This window comes from Polyodon spathula, chromosome 36 (assembly GCF_017654505.1).
Source record: "Polyodon spathula isolate WHYD16114869_AA chromosome 36, ASM1765450v1, whole genome shotgun sequence".
In the NCBI taxonomy this organism is placed as follows: domain Eukaryota; kingdom Metazoa; phylum Chordata; class Actinopteri; order Acipenseriformes; family Polyodontidae; genus Polyodon; species Polyodon spathula.
Window position 1 is genome coordinate 128,307 of NC_054569.1, and position 26,369 is coordinate 154,675.

At 41.0% G+C, this 26,369-nt stretch overlaps 1 protein-coding gene and 8 non-coding genes across 9 annotated transcripts; all 9 read left to right on the forward strand.

The window, feature by feature from the left end:
• The first annotated feature begins 6,990 nt into the window (after nucleotides 1-6,990).
• On the forward strand, nucleotides 6,991-11,499 carry LOC121304038 (cis-aconitate decarboxylase-like). The gene is made up of 6 exons (XM_041234990.1): nucleotides 6,991-7,542; nucleotides 7,694-7,754; nucleotides 7,955-8,142; nucleotides 8,395-8,487; nucleotides 9,179-9,384; nucleotides 9,719-11,499. The coding sequence occupies exons 1-6, from the start codon at nucleotides 7,525-7,527 to the stop codon at nucleotides 10,641-10,643; spliced, it is 1,491 nt and encodes a 496-aa protein (XP_041090924.1). The 5' UTR covers nucleotides 6,991-7,524; the 3' UTR covers nucleotides 10,644-11,499.
• A 7,156-nt stretch (nucleotides 11,500-18,655) lies between these two features.
• Nucleotides 18,656-18,742, forward strand: trnay-gua. Its single transcript is given in 2 exon segments — nucleotides 18,656-18,692; nucleotides 18,707-18,742. It is a non-coding gene; the product is annotated as a tRNA-Tyr (tRNA).
• Nucleotides 18,743-19,131: 389 nt separating this feature from the next.
• Nucleotides 19,132-19,218, forward strand: trnay-gua. The gene is given in 2 exon segments: nucleotides 19,132-19,168; nucleotides 19,183-19,218. It is a non-coding gene; the product is annotated as a tRNA-Tyr (tRNA).
• Nucleotides 19,219-20,316: 1,098 nt separating this feature from the next.
• On the forward strand, nucleotides 20,317-20,403 carry trnay-gua. The gene is given in 2 exon segments: nucleotides 20,317-20,353; nucleotides 20,368-20,403. It is a non-coding gene; the product is annotated as a tRNA-Tyr (tRNA).
• Nucleotides 20,404-21,306: 903 nt separating this feature from the next.
• Nucleotides 21,307-21,393, forward strand: trnay-gua. Its single transcript is given in 2 exon segments — nucleotides 21,307-21,343; nucleotides 21,358-21,393. It is a non-coding gene; the product is annotated as a tRNA-Tyr (tRNA).
• Nucleotides 21,394-22,259: 866 nt separating this feature from the next.
• On the forward strand, nucleotides 22,260-22,346 carry trnay-gua. The gene is given in 2 exon segments: nucleotides 22,260-22,296; nucleotides 22,311-22,346. It is a non-coding gene; the product is annotated as a tRNA-Tyr (tRNA).
• Nucleotides 22,347-23,147: 801 nt separating this feature from the next.
• On the forward strand, nucleotides 23,148-23,234 carry trnay-gua. The gene is given in 2 exon segments: nucleotides 23,148-23,184; nucleotides 23,199-23,234. It is a non-coding gene; the product is annotated as a tRNA-Tyr (tRNA).
• Nucleotides 23,235-24,553: 1,319 nt separating this feature from the next.
• On the forward strand, nucleotides 24,554-24,640 carry trnay-gua. The gene is given in 2 exon segments: nucleotides 24,554-24,590; nucleotides 24,605-24,640. It is a non-coding gene; the product is annotated as a tRNA-Tyr (tRNA).
• Nucleotides 24,641-25,456: 816 nt separating this feature from the next.
• Nucleotides 25,457-25,543, forward strand: trnay-gua. Its single transcript is given in 2 exon segments — nucleotides 25,457-25,493; nucleotides 25,508-25,543. It is a non-coding gene; the product is annotated as a tRNA-Tyr (tRNA).
• The last annotated feature ends 826 nt before the right edge of the window (nucleotides 25,544-26,369 follow it).

The following is a 26,369-nucleotide window of genomic DNA, read 5'->3' on the forward strand; positions in this document are numbered from 1 at the left end:
GAGTATATGAAGCTTTAATGTGTTTTACAAAAACTATCAGTACGGCATGTCTCATTTTGAAGATATTTGAGGGTCTCCCAAATATTTAAGCTCAGGTCGACCCCTCTCTCCCTCTTGAAAGTTGATGTGCTTTCCTGAACAGGATGGGCAGAGTTTGGCACAGAGCGTATAACGAACCCACAGCGCCGCTGAGTGGACAGGTTGGGCTCACGTGCATGGATTGTCAGACCGTCGTGAATCTAGGGTGTAGGGGATTAGAATGAGCACAGCGCCCTCTTGTGCTGACAGGAGCCATGACTCTGCTGACACCTGGTTCTTGCAGTTTTTTTTTTTTTTTGTGAATTAAACTTTTTCTTTGAGTATCCAATATTTATAACATTTAAAAAATGCAACAAAAACTAGTTCAATAATCATGATTGGTGGAGTTTGGGACATTATTTACTGTACGATCTCCTGTTAGAACATAGAACACTTTGGAATTTCTCAAGGATGTCCTTTTTTGGTTGTGAAGCCCGATTTCAAAGTAAAAGGCCACGACTGCAAAGCATACATGTAGACATGTATTGTTCTTGAGATGTTACGCTTTCTTTTGATACCATGTGAATAAATATATACGAAAACTGCAATATTCGAAAGCACAATAACACTCCTGAAGTGCAATTCCACTGAGCCAGCCCACTTCTCAGGGGGAATTGTGTACATAGAGGTTACTTACAGGCATGTGTCCGACCAGCAGAGGGCGCTCCACAGCCTCACTCATGTTGAGGAGGGGTTCTGGGATCTCCTGATTGGCTGTCAGCATGTTCCCTGGGTTGGATGAGGTGATATGGGGGAGGAGACTTTGATGATGACTTCGTAAAAGATATAATGGAATTAAGTTTCATTTAAAGAAATTGAACTTGCTTTAAAATGAACACCAGTTTTTGTACCATTAAAGTTGATCGGTTAGACTGTTGTTTAAGATTCAGTCATAAAATCTAAAACCACGCCATTCAAAATTGATGAAAAATATGTTTCATTTGTTCACCAGGTATTTAAAGACCCTGGCAGCAGCTATAGAGAGATAAATACATATGAGCAATATTTAAATATGAAATAGCAGCAAGATGCATCTAAACAAGAGCAATGTGCAATAAATGCAAGCAGAAAAGATGAGAGTCGCGCTACCTGGGATGAGTGCAGGAATCCATTCTCTCAGTCTACATCGTCCAGGGCCAGCCACACCGAGCCACCGAACCCCCCTCAAAACCCCAGGACCTGCCATTCAAAACCACACTCAGGGTCAGTGATGATTTAAGCATCATCTCCACAACAACAAACCCCAGCATCATTGCATTAACAAGCCCCCTTGAGGTCCAGTGCTTGTGTAATTAGCGCAGTCACTGAGTTTGCACTAAACAAACACCCTCTTATTTTCTTGTTTTACCTTTAAAAACTTTTTTTTTTTTCTAATATTAGATAAACTTCCAGTTGGACTGATACAAAAAAATAAAAATAAAAAATACAGGAGCTATAAGCTTTGTGCATGGACTTGTCAGTAACCAAGGTTGATTCAATAAACAACACCGCACCTTCATTATGTCAGTGTTTCATGGAGACCTTTACTCAAAGGTGCAATAAACAGGATTGATATAAAGAAACCTCAAAACCTTTAAAGGGAATATAGAAAGAAGTTTGACAGGGGACAGTATACATGAACTGTATGTGTTTAAAATGAGGCATTGCCGTCCTACATTACTGACCTGATGTCCTGGTGCCAGGCAACATAGGGAAGCACAGGCTTCTGACTTTCACAGGCAGCTTCGGGGCTCTCCTGTTTGGTCGGGTATTTGCAGACGAAGCGTGAATCGAGGAGGATGACGTTGGGTCCCTGGATCCTCTTGATTAGCTCCAGCACCTGGGGATGGGTGGCCAGAGACATCACCCAGCGGTACTTCAAGTGCACGTTATGAAGACTGTGCTGGGCATACTCCAACCGGACAGTGGAGAGAGTAGGGAATAGAGGAGGACAGGCACTCAGCAGTGCATTGATACAACCCATGGCAAAAGATTTGACATCTGTTCAAATAGAAGGTCCAGCTCTTCGGGGTCTAGCACTGGCACTCCTGTTAGGAAGCCACCCTTCCAGTAGGTCTCAGACAGTTCAGCCAGGGAGGGGGTCATCGTTGTGTTGAATTGGAGGTACAGCTGCAAGCTCACTGTGTTTCACGTTCCCTCTAATTCTCTCAACTCACTCTCAGCACTTCCAGCTCAATCTCTGCTCACTTGTGGGAGTCTGCTTGATGATCTTAGATGTTGTAAGGTAGGAGAATTCAGGACTCCTGAACTGCAGCTATATATAGGTAAAAACTAGGAAACAAAATAAATACTGAAAATCAGGGTAATACAGGCTTAAAGGTAACTCTAGTCTATCTGTAAAGAAGCTAATGAGCACAGTATACACCTGCACAGGTAACCCCACCATGAGTACAGGTGAACTTTAAATTGCAAAAGACTTCACAATACAAATGAAAGAATACATATTACCTCCCGCCAGTGATTCAGCCTACAGCGGTATTGACCAATAAGCACGACTCATTGTAACTGCACAAGGAAATGAACGATTGTTCATCCTGTTTTGACTTAAAATACATTTTAGAGTGACACAAGTATGACAAGGAAACTTACACTTTAGATGACCAGACCCAGCCTGCTAGTGCACGTTAAACCAGGCTTCATTCACCTCAATGCCAAAATAAGAAAGCGAGCATTTGTGTTTGTGGGGCACAGTGTATGTTGTAAAAATGTATGAAAGCTCTTAGGTGCTGTTTTCTACATGTCCTTCATTGCTATGCCTGGGTTAAGGAAGTACTGGAGCTTAAAATACTATATACCCCAGGCAGCTGATGTTATGTCACTTCATTGGTGGGAGAACATCAAGCAAAACTTCCACTTTACTGACAAATCTAAAATACCACAAGGCAATACTAACCGTGTTATCAAACTGCATGAACTGCTTTGACCACTCTGTGGAAAGCTGAACAAAAAAACACACAATTAAACCAAAGAAGCTGGGTTACATTTTTTTTTCTTACTGGGGCTAGTTGCATAGCCTATGATATTGAATTGTATGCAGGACCAGCACACCACCAGTCCCTTTGTCAGTCTATGCCGGTTCTCAAGTTGGACTCCTCATCAGTTGTACTTCCAAAGGGGATTAATACTAGCACCGCCATAGCGGCTTTTTAAACGGCTTTTGCGATTCAAATTTAAATATCTCCGTGTATGTGAATCTCTCCTGCAGTCTGTTTTTAAGTGTTACTAAATATTTGAATTAAATACCCATACGGTGTTTCAGCTGCAGAATCGTAAAAATTAATAAGTTATAAGCACTTGCTTCTTCAACCGCAAAACACGCAGTTTATGCGGCTTATTGAAATCAATACAATATAGCCGACAATTTAGTCTGGGCTTTGTAATAAATTCAAAGTCATTGTGAAAGAGCGTATTATATACTCCTGTCGAGTGCTGAAACACTAAGGAAAGTCATCCTACACATATTTATTATTTATTAGAAGTTGTCACAAAATATCCACACTGAATCACAATGCAGTGCGATATCGCTACGCTGCTTTTCTCTCTTCTGCCCGTCCCCGCACTCAGCTCGCATGTTGTAACTGCCCCCCGCACTCCACTCCACTCCTCAGGCAGAGCGACTGCGCCACCCCGACTGTGTACAGGCGTGCAAAATAATAAAATACATCCATTCCAAGCGCTGCACAAATCAGTGACCATCGGGACTGATGCTAAACCAAAGCCCAGACTCATGCTTTACAACGCAACGAAGTAGGTTCATATACTGGATTAAATGGCACGGCTGTATTCTGTCAACGGTGGCCTGCTCGCAGGTGGCCTGTGGCCAGCAGAAACATTTTGCTAAGAGGCATGAAAGCCGGCTGGCAAAGGTACCCCAGTCTTCAGCCTGCGCTGCGCCCGCTGGCACTTGGAATAAGACAATGCCAGGCTGCTAAATGCAGTAAAAACAGATCTCTTGATGTCTGCGCCCGTTGTGAAAAGGCAGTCTGGGGCAAATGCTCTGGTACAGTTGAAAAGCGTGTTTTCAGCGTAGATTGTACTAGGAGAGGACTCTGAACAGACAGACAGAGCTGTAACGGACCTACTTTTAGGGCCAACGGGTAAAACTTTCAGTCAATAATCTCGCTCCCCTCCCCTTCTATATACGCAGGTCTATATACACGCATTTGATGTTTTATAATTGTATTTGCGCATAGCGCTTTCTCCACCTGTTTACACACAAGTTTATTGCGTGAAGTTTATTTTACTTCAGTTTTTAATGTATCTTTGCTCGTTTTGGTAAAAATTAGAAACAAGTAAAATTTTCAATGTAAATACGATGTTTCTGCTTTGAAAATGTTATGTATGATGTCCATAAATAAAAATATTAAGTTGCACCCGTGTGTTTGTTTTCTATTTTCATATCAATAATTGTTATCACACTCATGAGAATGGGCGCCCCCAATGCATGCAGTATGGGATATATATATGTGTGTGTGTGTGTGTGTGTGTGTGTGTGTGTGTGTGTGTGTGTGTGCTACAATAATCTACGTTTCTACTAGTTAACTAAAATAGTTGGTACTTTTAATAAATAAAAAATAAGCAAACACTAACATAATGTATATAAATACAATTAAATAGCTTCTAAATAATCAAACAAGCATCTGTCTAACTCTAAAAATAGGAAACACGATTGGTAATACAGTACCTGGTCAGCAAGGTTTCTCTTCAGCTGCAATGTGGACTTTAAGAGGTCAGAGTTTCGGTTTTTGTTGTTGGTTTTTTTTGTTTGTTTGTTTTTTATAGCAGAGCCTTAACTAAACGTTTTAGCGCCCCGGGCATGCGATCATATTTGCGCCAGCGCCCCTCCGTTTCTGGTCTTTTTGGGTGCTAGGAGTTAGGGTGGTGTATTTGCTCGCGTTTCATAGTTTTTAATGTTTGAAAAAGATAAACTATTACTTAAAACGGGTAGGAACTTGTTTAAACGTGTTAACTGAAGGGTAGATTCCCCGCCTGTGCGATTATATTCAATCCTCGCATTTTCAGTACCAGTCGATGAGAATGAGTTGATTTCGCGTGTGGTCGTGTTTTGTTAGTCAGGGCTGGACTTGTTGACTCCACGGTAAAAGATAGAGAGATCAAGCTTGTGCTTATAATAAGGAAGATTAAATTGCTTTCTTTTGTCTGATCAGTAACTGCACGCATTTCCCACACTAGCCCTTGCAAAATCCTTTAATATCTCCACAGGCTAGAGTAGTACCCTTATATAACTTTAAGAAAGTTCACGTGTGTTTTCTCATAATCGTTGATTGGTACTGTAAAACAAAAGCATGGATTGAAAATAACCGTAAAAGAATAGGTGCAGTGACATAATGGCATATTCAGAAAGACATAAATCGCATTTCCATCTATACAGTTAGCAGAAAGAAATTCTTCCGTTTCCCTAAACAATTTAGAATTTGGCCACAGACATGCGGGTTTGTATGCTATTTTAAAACTAGAAATTAAGAATATAACAACATGTTGGATATTGCTTTTGATTAGATATTGCTGGGAGGTATTTACTGTACATAACTAGATTTTGTGTTCTTTATACATACATATTTGAACGCATTACGTATTTATAAAATAAACGTTCAAATTCCAGCACTAGATGGTCACCAGCTAATGTTGTGTTTTGGAAAAACTTAAGCTGGTGTGAATAGTTTATGAGCTCTTTCTAGTCTGACCAGCATCTCCCAGCTCCTAGCTGGTCTGACCTGCTCCAGCTCTTAGGCTACTCGTCTAACCAGTGTCTCCCAGCTCCAAGAACCGCAAATATCGCACACGTATTTCCCTTTAACGTATTATTTTGTTGTGTGATTGTATCTTTGTATGAAATAAAATGTAAAAAACCAACAACAGTAAAAGCTAAGAGCTATTATTATTATTAATACATTGTTTTTAAACGCAGCTTAAATAACCAATTAAAAATAAAACATATATATATATATATATATATATATATATATATATATATATATATATATATATATATATATATATATATATGCTCTAAAGAAAGTGACAATGTAAAAGAAATGAATTAAAAACAAATCTTAAAAGAACAGGATACAAAGAAAGAATTATAGAGACAACGTTAAGAAAAGTAGATAAACTAAAAAGATGATCTAGTAGATTATAAAAATAGAGATAAAAAGGTCAAGAGAGTCCCATTAGTAATGACTTACTCTAAACTTTTGCCCAATATTTCTAAGATAGTTTGGAAACACTTGCAGATTCTACATAATTCAGAAAAATTGAAAAAAGTATTTCTTAAGGCCCCAGTTCTAAAGGCATTCTAAAGAGAAGCTAATTTAGGTGATATTTTAGTTCACAGTAAACATAAAAGTCACAATAGATTCTACAGATACTTGCACTGGTGCATGTAAAGTGTGTAAATACATGGACAAAAGAAAAAATATAATTAAACACAAGAACAACACATATCCACTAAATACTAATATCTACTTCAAAAATAGCAATGCTGTTTATGGAATAGCCTGTGAGAAATGTGATGAAATAAAATATTTTGGAGAGACTAGAACAACTTTATATAAAATAATTCAGAACCACCTTTCATTAATTAGAAATAAAAAAAATGAATGAACCAATAGTACAACACTTCACCAGTCAAGGACATGACATGAATGATGTAAAGTTTGTAGTATTAGAACAGCTAAAACTAGACAATGCGACATCTAGAAGAATAAAAGAAAGTAAATGGATCAACAGACTGAACACGATTATGCCAGCAGGACTCAACAGAAAAGAATGAACTAATTCATTCCAATAAATATAAATAATAAAAGTTAAAAATAAATAAATAAACAAAATTAATTCAAAAGTTGTGCATGCTGATGCGCTGGGGAGACCAAATCAAGGCTGATCCTCAGAGCCAGCATTGCATGATAATATAAATATCATGTCTTTTTTTATGTTTAACATTATTGTTATACGTTCCTACCTAATTATTTAGAGGGCAACATGCCTCGCTTTAAGACACTGTGCTGCCAGCTGGACATGTTAAAATAGATTTTTAACTTGTCGATCAGGCCCATCTTGAAGGACCATTCAGGCAGGGGGTCTCCCAGTGCTAAGTTCTCAATATAAAAGCATACAATAAAAAACTGCCAGCTGCGTGTCAGTGTGATCGACCCAAGTTGTCAGTAAGTGTCCTCCCAGAACAGAGAAAGAGGGGGATTCCCCAAGAGTCCAGACCCCTTCCTGCTTATTACAGAACCCGTTTCCTGGTCAGATTAGAAAAATCCCCCCAATTAGTTGAATAGTTTCACTAAAAGAAGGAGGGTTTGGAACCTGTTGGGCGATGGGTATCCCGGTATGAAAAATATATAAAGAGGATGAAACCACGGCAGATACACAGCTCAGTGACAGAACACTGTGATACACAGCAACCTACTGAACAACACCATGCTCTCAGCACTCAAGGTAATCACTGCATTCAAACTCTCAGAAATGTGTGCATTATTATTATTATTATTATTATTATTATTATTATTATTATTATTATTATTATTATTATTATTATCATTTTCTGTCATATAGCATATTAATTTTATCTGATTCCTTTTTAAATTAGTTTCAGAGAACTCCAAGGCACTTTTCCTGCCTGCGACTTCTACACAAATCTGCAGTTGAAGGTAAACATTTTAAAAAGCTACTTGATTAAAAAAAAAAAACAGTGTAAATAATGTCGATTTAAGGATTTCATACTAACGCTAATTGAATGGACCCGATTATGTTTAGATGTTGTTATTTTAGTCCATTATTGTAGAGTTGATGCTCTGAATACTAAAGTGAGGCACAGGCAGAGACTGACCTGCTGTTTGTTGCCCTGCAGTGCAGGAAAGGCCTGCCCCAGAGGAGACAGTCACCAGCAGTTTTGGAGGGTTCATCCACTCTGTGCACCCGGGCCAGCTGTCAGACACTGTGCTGCACCGCAGTAAGAGGATGATCCTGGACAGCATCGGGGTGGGGCTGCTGGGAAGCACCTCCCACGTCTTCCAGCTGGCTCTGCAGCACTGCCAGGTAATCCTTCAGCTGAGGCTTGCACTGGGCTATGGTACAGAGGGCACACAGGCCAAAGAAATGAGCCCTGGCAGTACAATTTTAATATAAACCATTCCTTCAGTACTTACCCCATTTCACTGAACAGTCACCATTCCAGTTGAAATTTGCATTGTCAAACCAGGGTGATGATAATCAAGAATTGAACTTGCTTGTTTCCATCTTAAAGAACGTTCAGATCCTATAATGATCTGTGATTAACTCTCTTTGCAGCAAATGTATGCTCCAGATTACATCAGTTCAGTCTTTGGTCGATGGCACACAAGACTCTCTCCGAGTCTGGCAGCCTTTGTCAATGGAGTAGCGGTAAGCCTCTGAATTTGTTTACATAATGCTCAGCCCTTTCAAATTGTAAAGCTGTAGTCCATGAAATGAGCACATTGTAGCAGCTGACAAGTTGTGCAGCGTGTGTCATTTTTCATTACACTGTCTGCAACTAATTTCCATGAAAACACCCCTTGAAATACTGCATTCCAAAACATAAATCATCGTGAGGCTGGGTTGCCAATATTTACTATCAGTATATACATACACAAATCAATAGCTCTTGGAAGAGATGTGTTATTATTTCAACATAAAATAGTTTAAATGTTTATTTTATCTCTTAAGCAATTGTTTGAGAAAAGCCAACAAGTGTACTTTACAGGTTACTTAGCAGATGATTAAGGAGTAGTTCTATAAAAAGTCAAAGGAGAAAAACTTTTCCATAATGCAGAAAATTCAAAACCAAAGTAATGCCTCAATTGTGCAAATATAATATCAATTAAACAATAGTGATGTGTTCATTATAATGGACATGTGCCCATCGGGCAGTGACTGTATTAAGGACACATTCCCATTATCCCGTTGTGTATGAAAGTTCAAGTTTGTATCCATGTCCTTGAGGTTTCTTTTGTAGGAAGATGGGGCACGGCCAGGCTTCCTCGCAGTCAGGAATGTCACTGGAGATGTCACACTGTGCCAGACACTTACTGTGCCCTCACTTTCTTCTTTGCAGGTCCATTCAATGGACTTCGATGATACCTGGCACCCAGCCACTCACCCCTCAGGGGCGGTCCTTCCTGCCCTGCTCGCTATTGCTCAGATGTTGCCTGGCAACGCCAAGCCCAGTGGGATGGACCTCCTGTTAGCCTTCAACGTGGGCATTGAGATTCAGGGCCGGCTCATGAGGTTCTCCAACGAAGCCCAAAACATCCCCAACAGGTGAGGAGACTGCTGCCAAACAAACTTGGCACAATACTGTAGTGCTGCCAAGAAGGAAGTGTGCCAGGATTCTTCCAGCATGAACGAGATCGTGTTTAAATTTGCAAGCAAATCTTAATCTGTTTTTCTGTTTTTTTTTTAGCCTCACATTGATTATGTTGTTTTTATTGGAAATTATTATTACACTTTCCTTTTCTTTTAGAAGGCATGATAATAAATGTTTGTCTATCTGAGTTTGTTTTTAAATCAGAATTTTAAAACCATTAAAAAATATATATAATGTGAGATACTCTCTCAATTACTAGGGTGGTCATGCCAGTGTTTCTCCCTTCAGGTTCCATCCCCCGACTGTGGTGGGCCCTCTGGGTAGTGCTGCTGCCTGCTCCCGTCTGCTCTCCCTGGATCGCTTGCAGTGCTCAAACGCCCTGGCGATTGCTGCCTCCCTAGCAGGGGCTCCCATGGCCAACGCTGCCACTCAATCCAAACCTCTTCATATCGGGAACGCAGCCCGACTCGGCATGGAGGCGGCACTGCTGGCTTCCCGGGGCCTGGAGGCCAGCACGCTGATCCTGGACTCGACCCCAGGCTGCGCTGGCTTTAGTGCCTTCTACAACGACTACCTGCCAAAGGCACTGCCCTCCCCAGAGGAACAGGATCCCCGCTTCCTGCTGGAGGACCAGGACATAGCCTTCAAGCGCTTCCCTGCACACCTGGGCATGCACTGGGTGGCAGACGCAGCATGCTCAGCGCGGGAGCTTTTGGTCAACACTGTAGGGGGGTTCCACCCCTCTATGATCCAGAGCATCCTACTGAGAATCCCCCTCTCCAAATATATCAACCGTCCCTTCCCTGAATCCGAGCACCAGGCCAGACACTCCTTCCAGTTCAACGCCTGCACTGCTCTGCTGGACGGCGAGGTCAGTGTCCAGTCGTTCAGCCCAGCGTTCCTGGACCGCCCCGAGCTGATCAGCCTCCTGAGCAGAGTACGGGTCGAGCACCCCCAGGACAACCCTGCCAATTTCAATAAGATGTACGCAGAGGTGCTGCTGACCCTCACAACAGGCAATGTCTTGAAGGGTCGTTGCGACACCTTTTATGGACACTGGAGGAAGCCACTGAGTCGTGACAGTCTGCTGAAAAAGTTCCGGGCAAATGCTGGGGCAGTCCTGCCAGGAGAGAGGGTGGAGGCCATCATTGATGCCGTGGAGAACATAGAAGACATGCAGGACTGCTCCCACCTCACCATGCACCTGGAGTGAAGGGCTTCATGACATCCTTTGATGACGTACACTAGAAGAAAACAATTTGAAGGCACTGGGGAAAAGATCTTTATGCCATTTGTGTTTTGTTTTATTGTATTATTGTTGTTGTTGTTGTTGTTGTTGTTATATAATGCATAATTTTAGTGAGTATTTACCCAATCATACTCAATTGTAAGTAAAGCAGTGGTGTCATTATATGACAGATAGGGACAGTCACCTTTAAACCACACAGTTTACACAGATTATACAATGTATATACTCTCATTTCTGATAGCACTGTGAATCTCACTAATGCTCTATTTATTGAATTATTGTTATTTTATTTAATCTTTTACAAAATTGTATTGTGTGTAATTTCACAGTTTTGTATGGGAATTGCATACTGTTGATTTGTGTAGCAGGTCACTGGTTTGGAAGATATCATCTGTCAATTCTATCAATTAAATCATCACCTACAGGATGACAATGTGCATACAAGATGCAAAATGTGAAACCAATGCGATGCCCCTAGTATGCAAATATAATACAAATGAAACAATTGTGATTGCTTTGGTGTTTATTTTATTTAATTGAAAAATATTCTTAGTTACAAGGTATAACACAGTACTTTCATTTTCTACCAGCTTTTAATCATTACAAAGATGTTTCGACTTTAATAATTAATTCAAAACAGTGTAACTCAAAACAGTACCTTGTTCTAATTGTGATATGAATTGACTAATAGAAAGTTTTAATTTGATTAATAATTGTGAAATGTACAATCAGTAATGGTATTATGTTCTAGTTATGTGATGTGAATTAAAACGTCTGTTTTCTCAAGTGAATTGATTAAATACAATTGTGGACCTTGTCTGAGAGAGTTTGCCAACTTTTATTTTGTGAATGTATTAGTTTTTTTTTTTTTTTCACTACGCACCTCACCAGTTGTTGATGAGCGCTCTACCTTTTTGTGATACATGAGTTAAGTAGTAATTAACGACAGTGTTTAATGTGCTACCTAGAAAGTGTTAGCCCTTCCGTCAATACCCTTCCCCTGTGCACAGTTAACAAAATGAGAAAAACACCTGCCAGGTTACAAATGTCACGGGTGGGTGCCCTGAGATAACCTAGCTAGGGTACCTATGTAGCGGACGACTACGCCATTTTTTGGACCTTAGTAACCATATAGTTATTTCTTTCTCCCATATAGGTTCTTTGTTCCCCGGGTTTCCCACACAATGGGGCAGCGTCTGGTAAAACAAAAGTTTATTTGTTCACAAGAGGGTAAAAAATCGTTAAAACCAAACCACACAGCAATAAAAAAAAAATCAAGTTAAGCTTTCAAAAAGGGAGTGCCAAAAAAAGAGGAATAAAATAACACCGCACACTAGGCACCAGTGGTGTGTACAATAGCCACACCAAATACAAATCAAAAAGAAAATAACAAACCTATATTGTCCCAACACGACAATAAAAAATAAGAAAATAACTCCAAACCCATCCCTGAATATTGTCCCAGTGCTGGTCTGCCCCCAGATCAAAGTTCTTGTTGCCAATGTTCGTATTCTCCCTCCCCCTGCGCGCTCTGCCTGTACACGCTCCTCCTGGTTCTTCCTGTCTTCTGTGTTCCTGTCTCAGCTTTTGAATCAAAACCTTTATATAATCCTGCCTGGACCGCCATTGGCTGTGGCGGGACTTCCTGTTGCTGGGATGAAAGTGCTCTACCCAACAGGCAGCCACAACACACATAAAACCAACTGGGGGTTGAGATAAGCAGATTCCAATAAAAAATAAAAAAAACAACAATACACAAAACCCATAGAAAATTCATCATTTGTGACACTAACAAGCCAAAAACTTCCTACTAAGGCTTTAAAATAAATATTGTGAACTCTTATTAGTGCTAGCAGCATTATCTCTGCTCACCTTCTTATTGTCTTGAATATGTATTTTGTTTTACACGCTGCAGCCCTGAAAACACTTTGGGGTAGATGTTAGTATAGTGCAGTGTAAATAAGTGTGGATGCAAATTTCAAATTGCATTGCGGACAGGCAATTATTTTGCACTGCGCCCTATATAAGCTTAAGAGCAATGGAAATTACACGCACAAATAATTCTGATAATGAGGGTCTCAACGAGCCCGTCAGCCTACTTAGCACCGCACATGCAGCCCAGAAGTGACGGAAGTGACATTTTACAAAACGCACATTTTACGATGTTAAAAGTGTCAGTAGTGTGAGTATCTCACTCCCATTGTACACCCCACAGCCAGACAGGATCACAGCTCCACGCTTTGCCATGGCGACCAGAGCTCCTTCTGAACACAAACACACACAGAGCACCATCCTTAAAGCAACCTGTAAGTGCTCTGTATGCAGACAGACTTGTTCAGTCACCGTCCCACAACATGGTGGGCAATCCAGTGCAGGGCAGGCTTGAGGCACGCTCATGGGACATAGTGTTGAAGCTCACAATGCCATTGCAATAGAGAGGACTAAGAGCTTCAAAAAATCCAGAGTATATTACAGAAACAAGAGGAAAAAGATATAATAACCTAGTAAATATGCACAGTCATTAATCTAATATACTTTACTGTAAATATTCTTTAATATACTACAGTAGCTATAATATACTACGATACTCTATACTATACTATACAATATATACTATTCATCATACAGACACACACACACACGACCTCTAACACATTCTTCAAATATATACAGTCTCTTTTAAACATTAGACTCTTACCAGTAACATTCCTTGAACTTGTTAAATATCTTGGAGAGAGATGTTGAGGTGTAGCAGAGATCTTTTCATTTAGTGTTTCTTGCTGCTGGTTTATATGCCCAGGTGGGTTATTTGGAATTAGAGACTCAGTCCTGTGTGATAATTCAGTAGTCAAGTAAATGAAATATGACTTTGTCTTGAAGTTTGACCTACCCTAACATTAACAGGGGGTGCAGTAAACAGCCACTAAATATTGCATTTTTATTTGTATTGAATGCGTCCAAAGATGTGAAACTGCCCTCAAGCAGTGGGTCGTGCATTCAAATGAGTTTTTCACATGATCATTTGTGTGAAATTTCAATTACATTTGGTTTCTAAACATCAGTGTTTTCTAAATCCTTCTCCTTTCACTACCTGGTGCAGAAAAAAGAGGATCCTCTTCTTAGAACACTATTGCCCCAAAGTATTGTGTCAGATCCATCTCCAGAACTTGCACATGATAGAACCGCAAAGCAAAAGAAAAAACCACCTGCAAAAAACAGCAGAGGGGTGTGTCATAGAGCTAGTAAAGACCGATCCAGCATGGCTACCAGAGGGGTGTGTGCAAAACAACTGAACATAGAAATACCGATAGAGCACGGCTACCAGAGGGGTGTGTGGCAGAGGGGTGTGTGCAAAACAACTGAACATAGAAAAACCGATAGAGCACGGCTACCAGAGGGGTGTGTGCAAAACAACTGAACATAGAAAAACCGATAGAGCACGGCTACCAGAGGGGTGTGTGCAAAACAACTGAACATAGAAAAACCGATAGAGCACGGCTACCAGAGGGGTGTGTGCAAAACAACTGAACATAGAAAAACCGATAGAGCACGGCTACCAGAGGGGTGTGTGCAAAACCAGAGCACGGCTACCAGAGGGGTGTGTGCAAAACAACTGAAAATAGAAAAACCGATAGAGCACGGCTACCAGAGGGGTGTGTGCAAAACAACTGAAAATAGAAAAACCGATAGAGCACGGCTACCAGAGGGGTGTGTGCAAAACAACTGAAAATAGAAAAACCGAAAACAACTGAAAATAGAAAAACCGATAGAGCACGGCTACCAGAGGGGTGTGTGCAAAACAACCGATAGAGCACGGCTACCAGAGGGGTGTGTGCAAAACAACTGAACATAGAAAAACCGATAGAGCACGGCTACCAGAGGGGTGTGTGCAAAACAACTGAAAATAGAAAAACAGGGGTGTGTGCAAAACAACTGAACAAAAACAACGTCTACCAGAGGGGTGTGTTCTGAAAATAACATTTTCTCTCAAAATGTTTAACACACTCACTGTGACGGGAAAGTCTGGACTGAATGCTTTTTGAATCTTAATAAATTAGTAGCACAGAACAAGTGAAGACCATTGATAATCACACCCTTACTACACCCTTACCAAATGATCTTCAATGACCATGCTGTATTAGTCCTACAATGGCAATGGTTCTGTACTCGCACAATGGTAAAAGAAACTCATCCAAAATAGAGCTAATAGAATGATGCCACAGTGGTGAATTGTATTCTGATAAACCAATGGGAAGAATTAAACAATAGCATTGGTAATCAGAGTGTTATCAGAAACAGTGTAATACTTTTTTCTGTAGTTCAGAAATAGCTGTACCACATTCACATTTCTGTTTATTGATACTTGGAGCTGTGCATTCTTGTGACCGGTAAGAATATGGGGTTACTGGATGTAAATGCATTTGCATCACCAGTAAGCATTTCAATGTAATGTATGTAATGTGTCGAGCTCAACTAAAGGAAACGCCTGGTGGCACACAAGTTCCTTACATGAGTGACTGCCACAGCATTCTGTTTGGAAGAAAAGCAGCTTGACAAGGTGAAGCACGAAGCAAAGGGGATTTTCCAGGAAGAATCAGGTTGCAGATGTTGCCACGGTGAGCAGAATGAATAATGCAACAGGCAGCAGAGACATTGCTGCAGGTGTCAGACAGAGACACCTAGCTAATTTGAAAAGCAGAGAGAATGGGGTTTGCTAAAAATACAATAAAAAAATTCTGCACTTACTATATGAATTAGTACCATAGCCTTTAAGAATATGCGAATAATATCATTTGAATCTGAACTTATTTTGCTACAAGCTTCCTTTTCACAAAACAATCAATTCCAGTTCTATCTCAGAAAGGAAAGAGCTCACAGCTGCTAAAGAAGAATACCCAATGAATGCAAAAAAAGGATTCATATTAGATCTGGCTATGGAAACCCCAATATATAAAATGATGCAAACAATACAGAAATGAAAATCCATGCCTTAATCTGGTAAATAAGTAAGCAATAACCCACAATGGGGTGTGCGCTAAGACATGTGCTCCACACGCCTGGGTATGTGTAAGAACACCCAGGCATGTGTGACTGAATAAAGCCATAGAGCAGGGAGAGACGGGCACTGAATTGTTTTTACAGAATGCACCGTTCAGCTGCTCTTTAATGTTTCAGTAACACAGATCAGTTTAATCAGGTGTACACATGACTAGGGAGTTCCCTGCACTCAGAATGTTTCTGGGAAGTCTTTCATAGTGTACCTGAATGTTAGGTGGGTTGGTGATGTGTTAATAAAGCCTTTTAGAAAACAATGTACTACTCTAAACCCTCAGGTATATGTGCAGGTATTTAAGCAGTGTGATCAATCTTATTCATGGATCCCTGGAGCTGAAGTGCCATTCGTTCTCTTGTGTGTGTGGGAGTGCCACCCTTAGCTGATCAAAACTGACTGAAACCTGTGAAACCTGCTTCAGTTTGCTTTTTAGAATCAGCATGTAAAAACCTTGAGTACCCCTGTGGGTTTGCAATACAATCCTATGTTGCCTTTCAGAGCTTCCTTACTCTTATTTGATCCAATATGATTTTTGCTTTGCACACAAATATTGCAATTTCAGTTTCAATAATAACTTTGAAAACAGTGCAACCTGGTGATCAAATGTTAGAATTGCATCTAGGTAGCTCCCCATCCAAAATCTGAGTACATTTTTACATCTACAGAAAATAAGTGATTGTACTGTAAGCTCTTTCATGAATGTGCTGGTTCCACTGTATTAGGATTGTTGACCAAATTACTGACTTTTGGAATATCTGCATGTAAGAAACTACAGGAGCCCAATAGCTAAGTTGTGTTATTTCACAATTGAACGCCGAAGTTGAAGGTGAAATGAACGTGCTTAGAGACACAGTATACTGTTCATAATGTTTGCATGTGTTTGGAGCCAGATTGGCAGATACACTAGCATGAGCAAGGTGGATTTTCTGAAGTGAGACGAGATAAAAAATATTGCAAATGCAGTTTCAATAATAGCTTTGAAAACAGTGCAACCTGATGATCAAATGTTAGCATTGCATCTGAACAGCTCCCTGGTACATATGCATGCTGGGGCAAGGAGGACTTTCAGAAGTGAGACGGGATAAAAATTACCACTGGGGGAGGGGGCATTGGTGGTTAAATAGCCACCCCCCCCATTTAGAAGTTTAATTCCACCATGCTGCACAAAGAGTAACACATGAAGATTTAGAACCCATGCAATATGATAATGCTCAGGCTGCCTGTACAATGCCCTGGGGACGTTATTAAACATTCCAACCATCCATGACTGCCCATACAGTATGTGACTTTATTTATCTCAATTTGTTGCATGCATATTACTGCTCATCTTGCCTATATGCTAGGGTTGGCGCTGACTGCTATGTTTATCTCTCCCACCTGCAGGTGTGAGACGGAGCCTGGACCATGTCAGAGAAGTAGATTGGCACCCCTCAGAGTATTGTCATCTGTACCCCCCACCTTCACCACGCACCTCATTCACTTGGTAAGGAGTGTTGGGTTAAAGGCTGAGACCTGCTGTATGAGTCAAGGTCTAAATCCATGAGCTATATGTTAATACCTCTGGAGAGTCTTATCTAACTGAACCACTTCTTTCTGGACAGGTGGGTCCCATTGCAGTGACGTCAGCAAATGCAACAGGAGAAGCAGACCCTACCCACCACAACCAGGACCATGCTAAACTGGGAGAGAAGGTGGGGCAGCTGAGATACACTAACAGAGATACACACACATATAGAAACAAACCAAGCTTGGACCAAAACACTGAAACCAACCCAGTATCATATTTTCCTCTCTGGACAGCCACGTCTCATACTTGGTCAACTGTGGGGAAAAGGTAGAGCGCTTGCTTAGCATGCGAGAAGTAGCGGGATCGATGCCCGCATTCTCCAATAGATGCTTTTATTTTCCAGTTTTTTTCTGAAGTGTGTATTGTCCTCAAGGAGCATGCTCTCTTGCATTAGCTCAGCTGTTAGAGCGGAGGACTGTAGTGCAACACCTTGGCATCATTAGGTTGCTGGTTTAATTCTGACTTAAAGGACCATACTTTTGTTTTTCCATCTGCTTTTACTGGTAATGAGGGACAAAAAGAAGGAATGAAACCAAAGGCAACAACTGTCTGAAACAATATCATCACCATCACCATCATCATCTTCTTCTTCTTCTTCTTCTTCTTCTTCTTCTTCTTCTTCTTCTTCTTCTTCTTCTTCTTCTTCTTCTTCTTCTTCAGTAATAAGAAAATATTTTTCATCTGGCTCTGGGCAGCTATGTATCATAACTGGCCAAGTGTGGGGAATTAGCTCAAATGGTAGAGCGCTCGCTTAGCATGCGGGAAGCAGCAGGAGCGATGCTTGCATTCTCCAATGGATGCTGTTTTTTTTCCTGCCTTTTTCTTGACTGTCTATTGTCCTCAAGGAGCATCAGCCTTCCTTCGATAGCTCAGCTGGTAGAGCGGAGGACTGTAGTGAAACACATGGGCATCATTAGGTTGCTGGTTTAATTCTGACTTAAAGGACCATACTTTTGTTTTTCCATCTGCTTTTACTGGTAATGAGGGACAAAAAGAAGGAATGAAACCAAAGGCAACAACTGTCTGAAACAATATCACAATTTTCATCATCATCATCAAATCATCTTCTTCTTCTGAAACAATATCATCACTTCATCTTCTTCTTCTTCTTCTTCTTCTTCTTCTTCTTCTTCTTCTTCTTCTTCTTCTTCAGTAATAAGAAAATATTTTTCGTCTGGCTCTGGGCAGCTATGTATCATAACTGGCCAAGTGTGGGGAATTAGCTCAAATGGTAGAGCGCTCGCTTAGCATGCGAGAAGCAGCAGGAGCGATGCTTGTATTCTCCAATGGATGCTGCTTCTTTCCTGCCTTTTTCTTGACTGTCTATTGTCCTCAAGCAGGACATTTTTCAGCTTTCCTTCGATAGCTCAGCTGGTAGAGCGGAGGACTGTAGTGAAACACATGGGCATCCTTAGGTCGCTGGTTCAATTCCGGCTCGAAGGACAATACTTTTTTTTTCACCTGCTTTTACTGGTAATGAGGGACAAAAAGGAGGAATGAAACCAAAGGCAACAACTGTCTGAAACAATATCACAATTTTCATCATCATCATCATTCTTCTTCTTCTTCTTCTTCTTCTTCTTCTTCTTCTTCTTCTTCTTCTTCTTCTTCTTCTTCTTCTTTCTTCAGTAATAAGAAAATATTTTTCGTCTGGCTCTGGGCAGCTATGTATCATAACTGGCCAAGTGTGGGGAATTAGCTCAAATGGTAGAGCGCTCGCTTAGCATGCGGGAAGCAGCAGGAGCGATGCTTGCATTCTCCAATGGATGCTGCTTCTTTCCTGCCTTTTTCTTGACTGTCTATTGTCCTCAAGCAGGACATTTTGCAGCTTTCCTTCGATAGCTCAGCTGGTAGAGCGGAGGACTGTAGTGAAACACATGGGCATCCTTAGGTCGCTGGTTCAATTCCGGCTCGAAGGACAATACTTTTTTTTTCACCTGCTTTTACTGGTAATGAGGGACAAAAAGGAGGAATGAAACCAAAGGCAACAACTGTCTGAAACAATATCACAATTTTCATCATCATCATCATCAATCTTCTTCTTCTTCTTCTTCTTCTTCTTCTTCTTCTTCTTCTTCTTCTTCTTCTTCTTCAGTAATAAGAAAATATTTTTCGTCTGGCTCTGGGCAGCTATGTATCATAACTGGCCAAGTGTGGGGAATTAGCTCAAATGGTAGAGCGCTCGCTTAGCATGCGAGAAGTAGCGGGATCGATGCCCGCATTCTCCAATGGACGTGTTTTTTTTCCAGTTTTTTTCTGAAGTGTGTATTGTCCTCAAGGAGCATGCTCTCTTGCATTAGTTCAGCTGTTAGAGCGGAGGTAAAAGAGCGAAGGTCTCTTCCTTCTTTTCTTCTGTCTTCTCCTTTCTTAGCTTTTCCACTTTCTTCCGAGCGCTACTTTTCTTTCTACTTGGGTATCCTTCTTTCATGGGGAATCGAACTTCTTCTTCTTCTTCAGTAATAAGAAAATATTTTTCGTCTGGCTCTGGGCAGCTATGTATCATAACTGGCCAAGTGTGGGGAATTAGCTCAAATGGTAGAGCGCTCGCTTAGCATGCGGGAAGCAGCAGGAGCGATGCTGTACTGTACTGCAACACCTTGGCATCATTAGGTTGCTGGTTTAATTCTGACTTAAAGAACCATACTTTTGTTTTTCCATCTGCTTTTACTGGTAATGAGGGACAAAAAGAAGGAATGAAACCAAAGGCAACAACTGTCTGAAACAATATCATCATCATCATCATCTTCTTCTTCTTCTTCTTCTTTCTTCTTCTTCTTCTTCTTCTTCTTCTTTCTTCTTCTTCTTCTTCTTCAGTAATAAGAAAATATTTTATGTCTGGCTCTGGGCAGCTATGTATCATAACTGGCCAAGTGTGGGGAATTAGCTCAAATGGTAGAGCGCTCGCTTAGCATGCGGGAAGCAGCAGGAGCGATGCTTGCATTCTCCAATGGATGCTGCTTCTTTCCTGCCTTTTTCTTGACTGTCTATTGTCCTCAAGCAGGACATTTTGCAGCTTTCCTTCGATAGCTCAGCTGGTAGAGCGGAGGACTGTAGTGAAACACATGGGCATCCTTAGGTCGCTGGTTCAATTCCGGCTCGAAGGACAATACTTTTTTTTTTTCACCTGCTTTTACTTTTACTGGTAATGAGGGACAAAAAGGAGGAATTAGAAACCAAAGGCAACAACTGTCTGAAACTTTTTCTTTATGTTTTTTTCAAGTGTCTATTGTCCATCATCAGCTTTTCTTCATCATCTGCTTTTACTGGTAATGAGGGACAAAAAGGAGGAATGAAACCAAAGGCAACAACTGTCTGAAACAATATCACAATTTTCATCATCATCATCTTCTTCTTCTTCTTCTTCTTCAGTAATAAGAAAATATTTTTCATCTGGCTCTGGGCAGCTATGTATCATAACTGGCCAAGTGTGGGGAATTAGCTCAAATGGTAGAGCGCTCGCTTAGCATGCGAGAAGTAGCGGGATCGATGCCCGCATTCTCCAATGGATGCGTTTTTTTTCCAGTTTTTTTCTGAAGTGTGTATTGTCCTCAAGGAGCATGCTCTCTTGCATTAGTTCAGCTGTTAGAGCGGAGGACTGTACTGCAACACCTTGGCATCATTAGGTTGCTGGTTTAATTCTGACTTAAAGAACCATACTTTTGTTTTTCCATCTGCTTTTACTGGTAATGAGGGACAAAAAGAAGGAATGAAACCAAAGGCAACAACTGTCTGAAACAATATCATCACCATCATCATCATCATCATCTTCTTCTTCTTCTTCTTCTTCTTCTTCTTCTTCTTCAGTAATAAGAAAATATTTTTCGTCTGGCTCTGGGCAGCTATGTATCATAACTGGCCAAGTGTGGGGAATTAGCTCAAATGGTAGAGCGCTCGCTTAGCATGCGGGAAGCAGCAGGAGCGATGCTTGCATTCTCCAATGGATGCTGCTTCTTTCCTGCCTTTTTCTTGACTGTCTATTGTCCTCAAGCAGGACATTTTTCAGCTTTCCTTCGATAGCTCAGCTGGTAGAGCGGAGGACTGTAGTGAAACACATGGGCATCCTTAGGTCGCTGGTTCAATTCCGGCTCGAAGGACAATACTTTTTTTTTCACCTGCTTTTACTGGTAATGAGGGACAAAAAGGAGGAATGAAACCAAAGGCAACAACTGTCTGAAACAATATCACAATTTTCAATCTTCTTCTTCTTCTTCTTCTTCTTCTTCTTCTTCTTCTTCTTCTTCTTCTTCTTCTTCTTCAGTAATAAGAAAATATTTTTCGTCTGGCTCTGGGCAGCTATGTATCATAACTGGCCAAGTGTGGGGAATTAGCTCAAATGGTAGAGCGCTCGCTTAGCATGCGAGAAGTAGCGGGATCGATGCCCGCATTCTCCAATGGATGCTTTTTTTTTCCAGTTTTTTTCTGAAGTGTGTATTGTCCTCAAGGAGCATGCTCTCTTGCATTAGTTCAGCTGTTAGAGCGGAGGACTATACTGCAACACCTTGGCATCATTAGGTTGCTGGTTTAATTCTGACTTAAAGAACCATACTTTTGTTTTTCCATCTGCTTTTACTGGTAATGAGGGACAAAAAGAAGGAATGAAACCAAAGGCAACAACTGTCTGAAACAATATCATCACCATCCTTCATCTTCTTCTTCTTCTTCTTCTTCTTCTTCTTCTTCTTCTTCTTCTTCTTCTTCTTCTTCTTCTTCTTCTTCTTCTTCTTCTTCTTCTTCTTCTTCTTCTTCTTCTTCTTCAGTAATAAGAAAATATTTTTCGTCTGGCTCTGGGCAGCTATGTATCATAACTGGCCAAGTGTGGGGAATTAGCTCAAATGGTAGAGCGCTCGCTTAGCATGCGGGAAGCAGCAGGAGCGATGCTTGCATTCTCCAATGGATGCTGCTTCTTTCCTGCCTTTTTCTTGACTGTCTATTGTCCTCAAGCAGGACATTTAGCAGCTTTCCTTCGATAGCTCAGCTGGTAGAGCGGAGGACTGTAGTGAAACACATGGGCATCCTTAGGTCGCTGGTTCAATTCCGGCTCGAAGGACAATACTTTTTTTTTTCACCTGCTTTTACTGGTAATGAGGGACAAAAAGGAGGAATGAAACCAAAGGCAACAACTGTCTGAAACAATATCACAATTTTCATCATCTTCATCTTCTTCTTCTTCTTCTTCTTCTTCTTCTTCTTCTTCTTCTTCTTCTTCTTCTTCTTCTTCTTCAGTAATAAGAAAATATTTTTCATCTGGCTCTGGGCAGCTATGTATCATAACTGGCCAAGTGTGGGGAATTAGCTCAAATGGTAGAGCGCTCGCTTAGCATGCGAGAAGTAGCGGGATCGATGCCCGCATTCTCCAATGGACGTGTTTTTTTTCCAGTTTTTTTCTGAAGTGTGTATTGTCCTCAAGGAGCATGCTCTCTTGCATTAGTTCAGCTGTTAGAGCGGAGGACTATACTGCAACACCTTGGCATCATTAGGTTGCTGGTTTAATTCTGACTTAAAGAACCATACTTTTGTTTTTCCATCTGCTTTTACTGGTAATGAGGGACAAAAAGAAGGAATGAAACCAAAGGCAACAACTGTCTGAAACAATATCATCACCATCACCATCATCTTCTTCTTCTTCTTCTTATCATCTTATTCAGTAATAAGAAAATATTTTTCGTCTGGCTCTGGGCAGCTATGTATCATAACTGGCCAAGTGTGGGGAATTAGCTCAAATGGTAGAGCGCTCGCTTAGCATGCGGGAAGCAGCAGGAGCGATGCTTGCATTCTCCAATGGATGCTGCTTCTTTCCTGCCTTTTTCTTGACTGTCTATTGTCCTCAAGCAGGACATTTTACAGCTTTCCTTCGATAGCTCAGCTGGTAGAGCGGAGGACTGTAGTGAAACACATGGGCATCCTTAGGTCGCTGGTTCAATTCCGGCTCGAAGGACAATACTTTTTTTTTCACCTGCTTTTACTGGTAATGAGGGACAAAAAGGAGGAATGAAACCAAAGGCAACAACTGTCTGAAACAATATCACAATTTTTTCATCATCATCATCATCTTCTTCTTCTTCTTCTTCTTCTTCTTCTTCTTCTTCTTCTTCTTCTTCTTAGTAATAAGAAAATATTTTTCATCTGGCTCTGGGCAGCTATGTATCATAACTGGCCAAGTGTGGGGAATTAGCTCAAATGGTAGAGCGCTCGCTTAGCATGCGAGAAGTAGCGGGATCGATGCCCGCATTCTCCAATGGATGCGTTTTTTTTCCAGTTTTTTTCTGAAGTGTGTATTGTCCTCAAGGAGCATGCTCTCTTGCATTAGTTCAGCTGTTAGAGCGGAGGACTGTACTGCAACAGACTTAAAGAACCATACTTTTGTTTTTCCATCTGCTTTTACTGGTAATGAGGGACAAAAAGGAGGAATGAAACCAAAGGCAACAACTGTCTGAAACAATATCACAATTTTCATCATCATCTTCTTCTTCTTCTTCTTCTTCTTCTTCTTCTTCTTCTTCTTCTTCTTCTTCAGTAATAAGAAAATATTTTTCGTCTGGCTCTGGGCAGCTATGTATCATAACTGGCCAAGTGTGGGGAATTAGCTCAAATGGTAGAGCGCTTAGCATGCGAGAAGTAGCGGGATCGATGCCCGCATTCTCCAATGGATGCTTTTTTTTTCCAGTTTTTTTCTGAAGTGTGTATTGTCCTCAAGGAGCATGCTCTCTTGCATTAGTTCAGCTGTTAGAGCGGAGGACTGTACTGCAACACCTTGGCATCATTAGGTTGCTGGTTTAATTCTGACTTAAAGGACCATACTTTTGTTTTTCCATCTGCTTTTACTGGTAATGAGGGACAAAAAGAAGGAATGAAACCAAAGGCAACAACTGTCTGGTTCAATTCCGGCACGAATTTTCATCTTTCTTCTTCTTCTTCTTCTTCTTCTTCTTCTTCTTCTTCAGTAATAAGAAAATATTTTTCGTCTGGCTCTGGGCAGCTATGTATCATAACTGGCCAAGTGTGGGGAATTAGCTCAAATGGTAGAGCGCTCGCTTAGCATGCGGGAAGCAGCAGGAGCGATGCTTGCATTCTCCAATGGATGCTGCTTCTTTCCTGCCTTTTTCTTCCTCAAGCAAAATTAGCTCAAATGGTAGAGCGCTCGCTTAGCATGCGGGAAGCAGCAGGAGCGATGCTTGTATTCTCCAATGGATGCTGCTTCTTTCCTGCCTTTTTCTTGACTGTCTATTGTCCTCAAGCAGGACATTTTTCAGCTTTCCTTCGATAGCTCAGCTGGTAGAGCGGAGGACTGTAGTGAAACACATGGGCATCCTTAGGTCGCTGGTTCAATTCCGGCTCGAAGGACAATACTTTTTTTTTCACCTGCTTTTACTGGTAATGAGGGACAAAAAGGAGGAATGAAACCAAAGGCAACAACTGTCTGAAACAATATCACAATTTTCATCATCATCATCATCTTCTTCTTCTTCTTCTTCTTCTTCTTCTTCTTCTTCTTCTTCTTCTTCTTCTTCTTCTTCTTCTTCTTCAGTAATAAGAAAATATTTTTCATCTGGCTCTGGGCAGCTATGTATCATAACTGGCCAAGTGTGGGGAATTAGCTCAAATGGTAGAGCGCTCGCTTAGCATGCGAGAAGTAGCGGGATCGATGCCCGCATTCTCCAATGGATGCTTTTTTTTTCCAGTTTTTTTCTGAAGTGTGTATTGTCCTCAAGGAGCATGCTCTCTTGCATTAGTTCAGCTGTTAGAGCGGAGGACTGTACTGCAACACCTTGGCATCATTAGGTTGCTGGTTTAATTCTGACTTAAAGGACCATACTTTTGTTTTTCCATCTGCTTTTACTGGTAATGAGGGACAAAAAGAAGGAATGAAACCAAAGGCAACAACTGTCTGAAACAATATCATCACCATCACCATCACCATCATCTTCTTCTTCTTCTTCTTCTTCTTCTTCTTCAGTAATAAGAAAATATTTTTCATCTGGCTCTGGGCAGCTATGTATCATAACTGGCCAAGTGTGGGGAATTAGCTCAAATGGTAGAGCGCTCGCTTAGCATGCGGGAAGCAGCAGGAGCGATGCTTGTATTCTCCAATGGATGCTGCTTCTTTCCTGCCTTTTTCTTGACTGTCTATTGTCCTCAAGCAGGACATTTTTCAGCTTTCCTTCGATAGCTCAGCTGGTAGAGCGGAGGACTGTAGTGAAACACATGGGCATCCTTAGGTCGCTGGTTCAATTCCGGCTCGAAGGACAATACTTTTTTTTTCACCTGCTTTTACTGGTAATGAGGGACAAAAAGGAGGAATGAAACCAAAGGCAACAACTGTCTGAAACAATATCACAATTTTCATCATCATCATCATCTTCTTCTTCTTCTTCTTCTTCTTCTTCTTCTTCTTCTTCTTCTTCTTCTTCTTCTTCTTAGTAATAAGAAAATATTTTTCATCTGGCTCTGGGCAGCTATGTATCATAACTGGCCAAGTGTGGGGAATTAGCTCAAATGGTAGAGCGCTCGCTTAGCATGCGAGAAGTAGCGGGATCGATGCCCGCATTCTCCAATGGATGCTTTTTTTTTCCAGTTTTTTTCTGAAGTGTGTATTGTCCTTAAGGAGCATGCTGTCTTGCATTAGTTCAGCTGTTAGAGCGGAGGACTGTACTGCAACACCTTGGCATCATTAGGTTGCTGGTTTAATTCTGACTTAAAGAACCATACTTTTGTTTTTCCATCTGCTTTTACTGGTAATGAGGGACAAAAAGAAGGAATGAAACCAAAGGCAACAACTGTCTGAAACAATATCACCATCACCATCACCATTTCTTCTTCAGCTTCTTCTTCATATGTATCATAACTCCAAGTGTGGGGAATTAGCTCAAAGGGTAGAGCGCTCGCTTAGCATGCGAGAAGCAGCAGGAGCGATGCTTGCATTATCCAATGGATGCTGCTTCTTTCCTGCATTTTTCTTGACTGTCTATTGTCCTCAAGCAAGACTTTTTTCAGCTTTCCTTCGATACTAAAGTGAAGATCTGGAGACAAACATCTCTCAGCTCCTGACATCAATTGACACCTTGGCATCATT

Coding starts and splice junctions, on each gene's coding strand:
- LOC121304038 (XM_041234990.1), top strand. Junction 7,755..7,954: donor ACACAAATCTGCAGTTGAAG/GTAAACATTTTA, acceptor GTTGCCCTGCAG/TGCAGGAAAGGCCTGCCCCA. Junction 8,143..8,394: donor TGGCTCTGCAGCACTGCCAG/GTAATCCTTCAG, acceptor CTCTCTTTGCAG/CAAATGTATGCTCCAGATTA.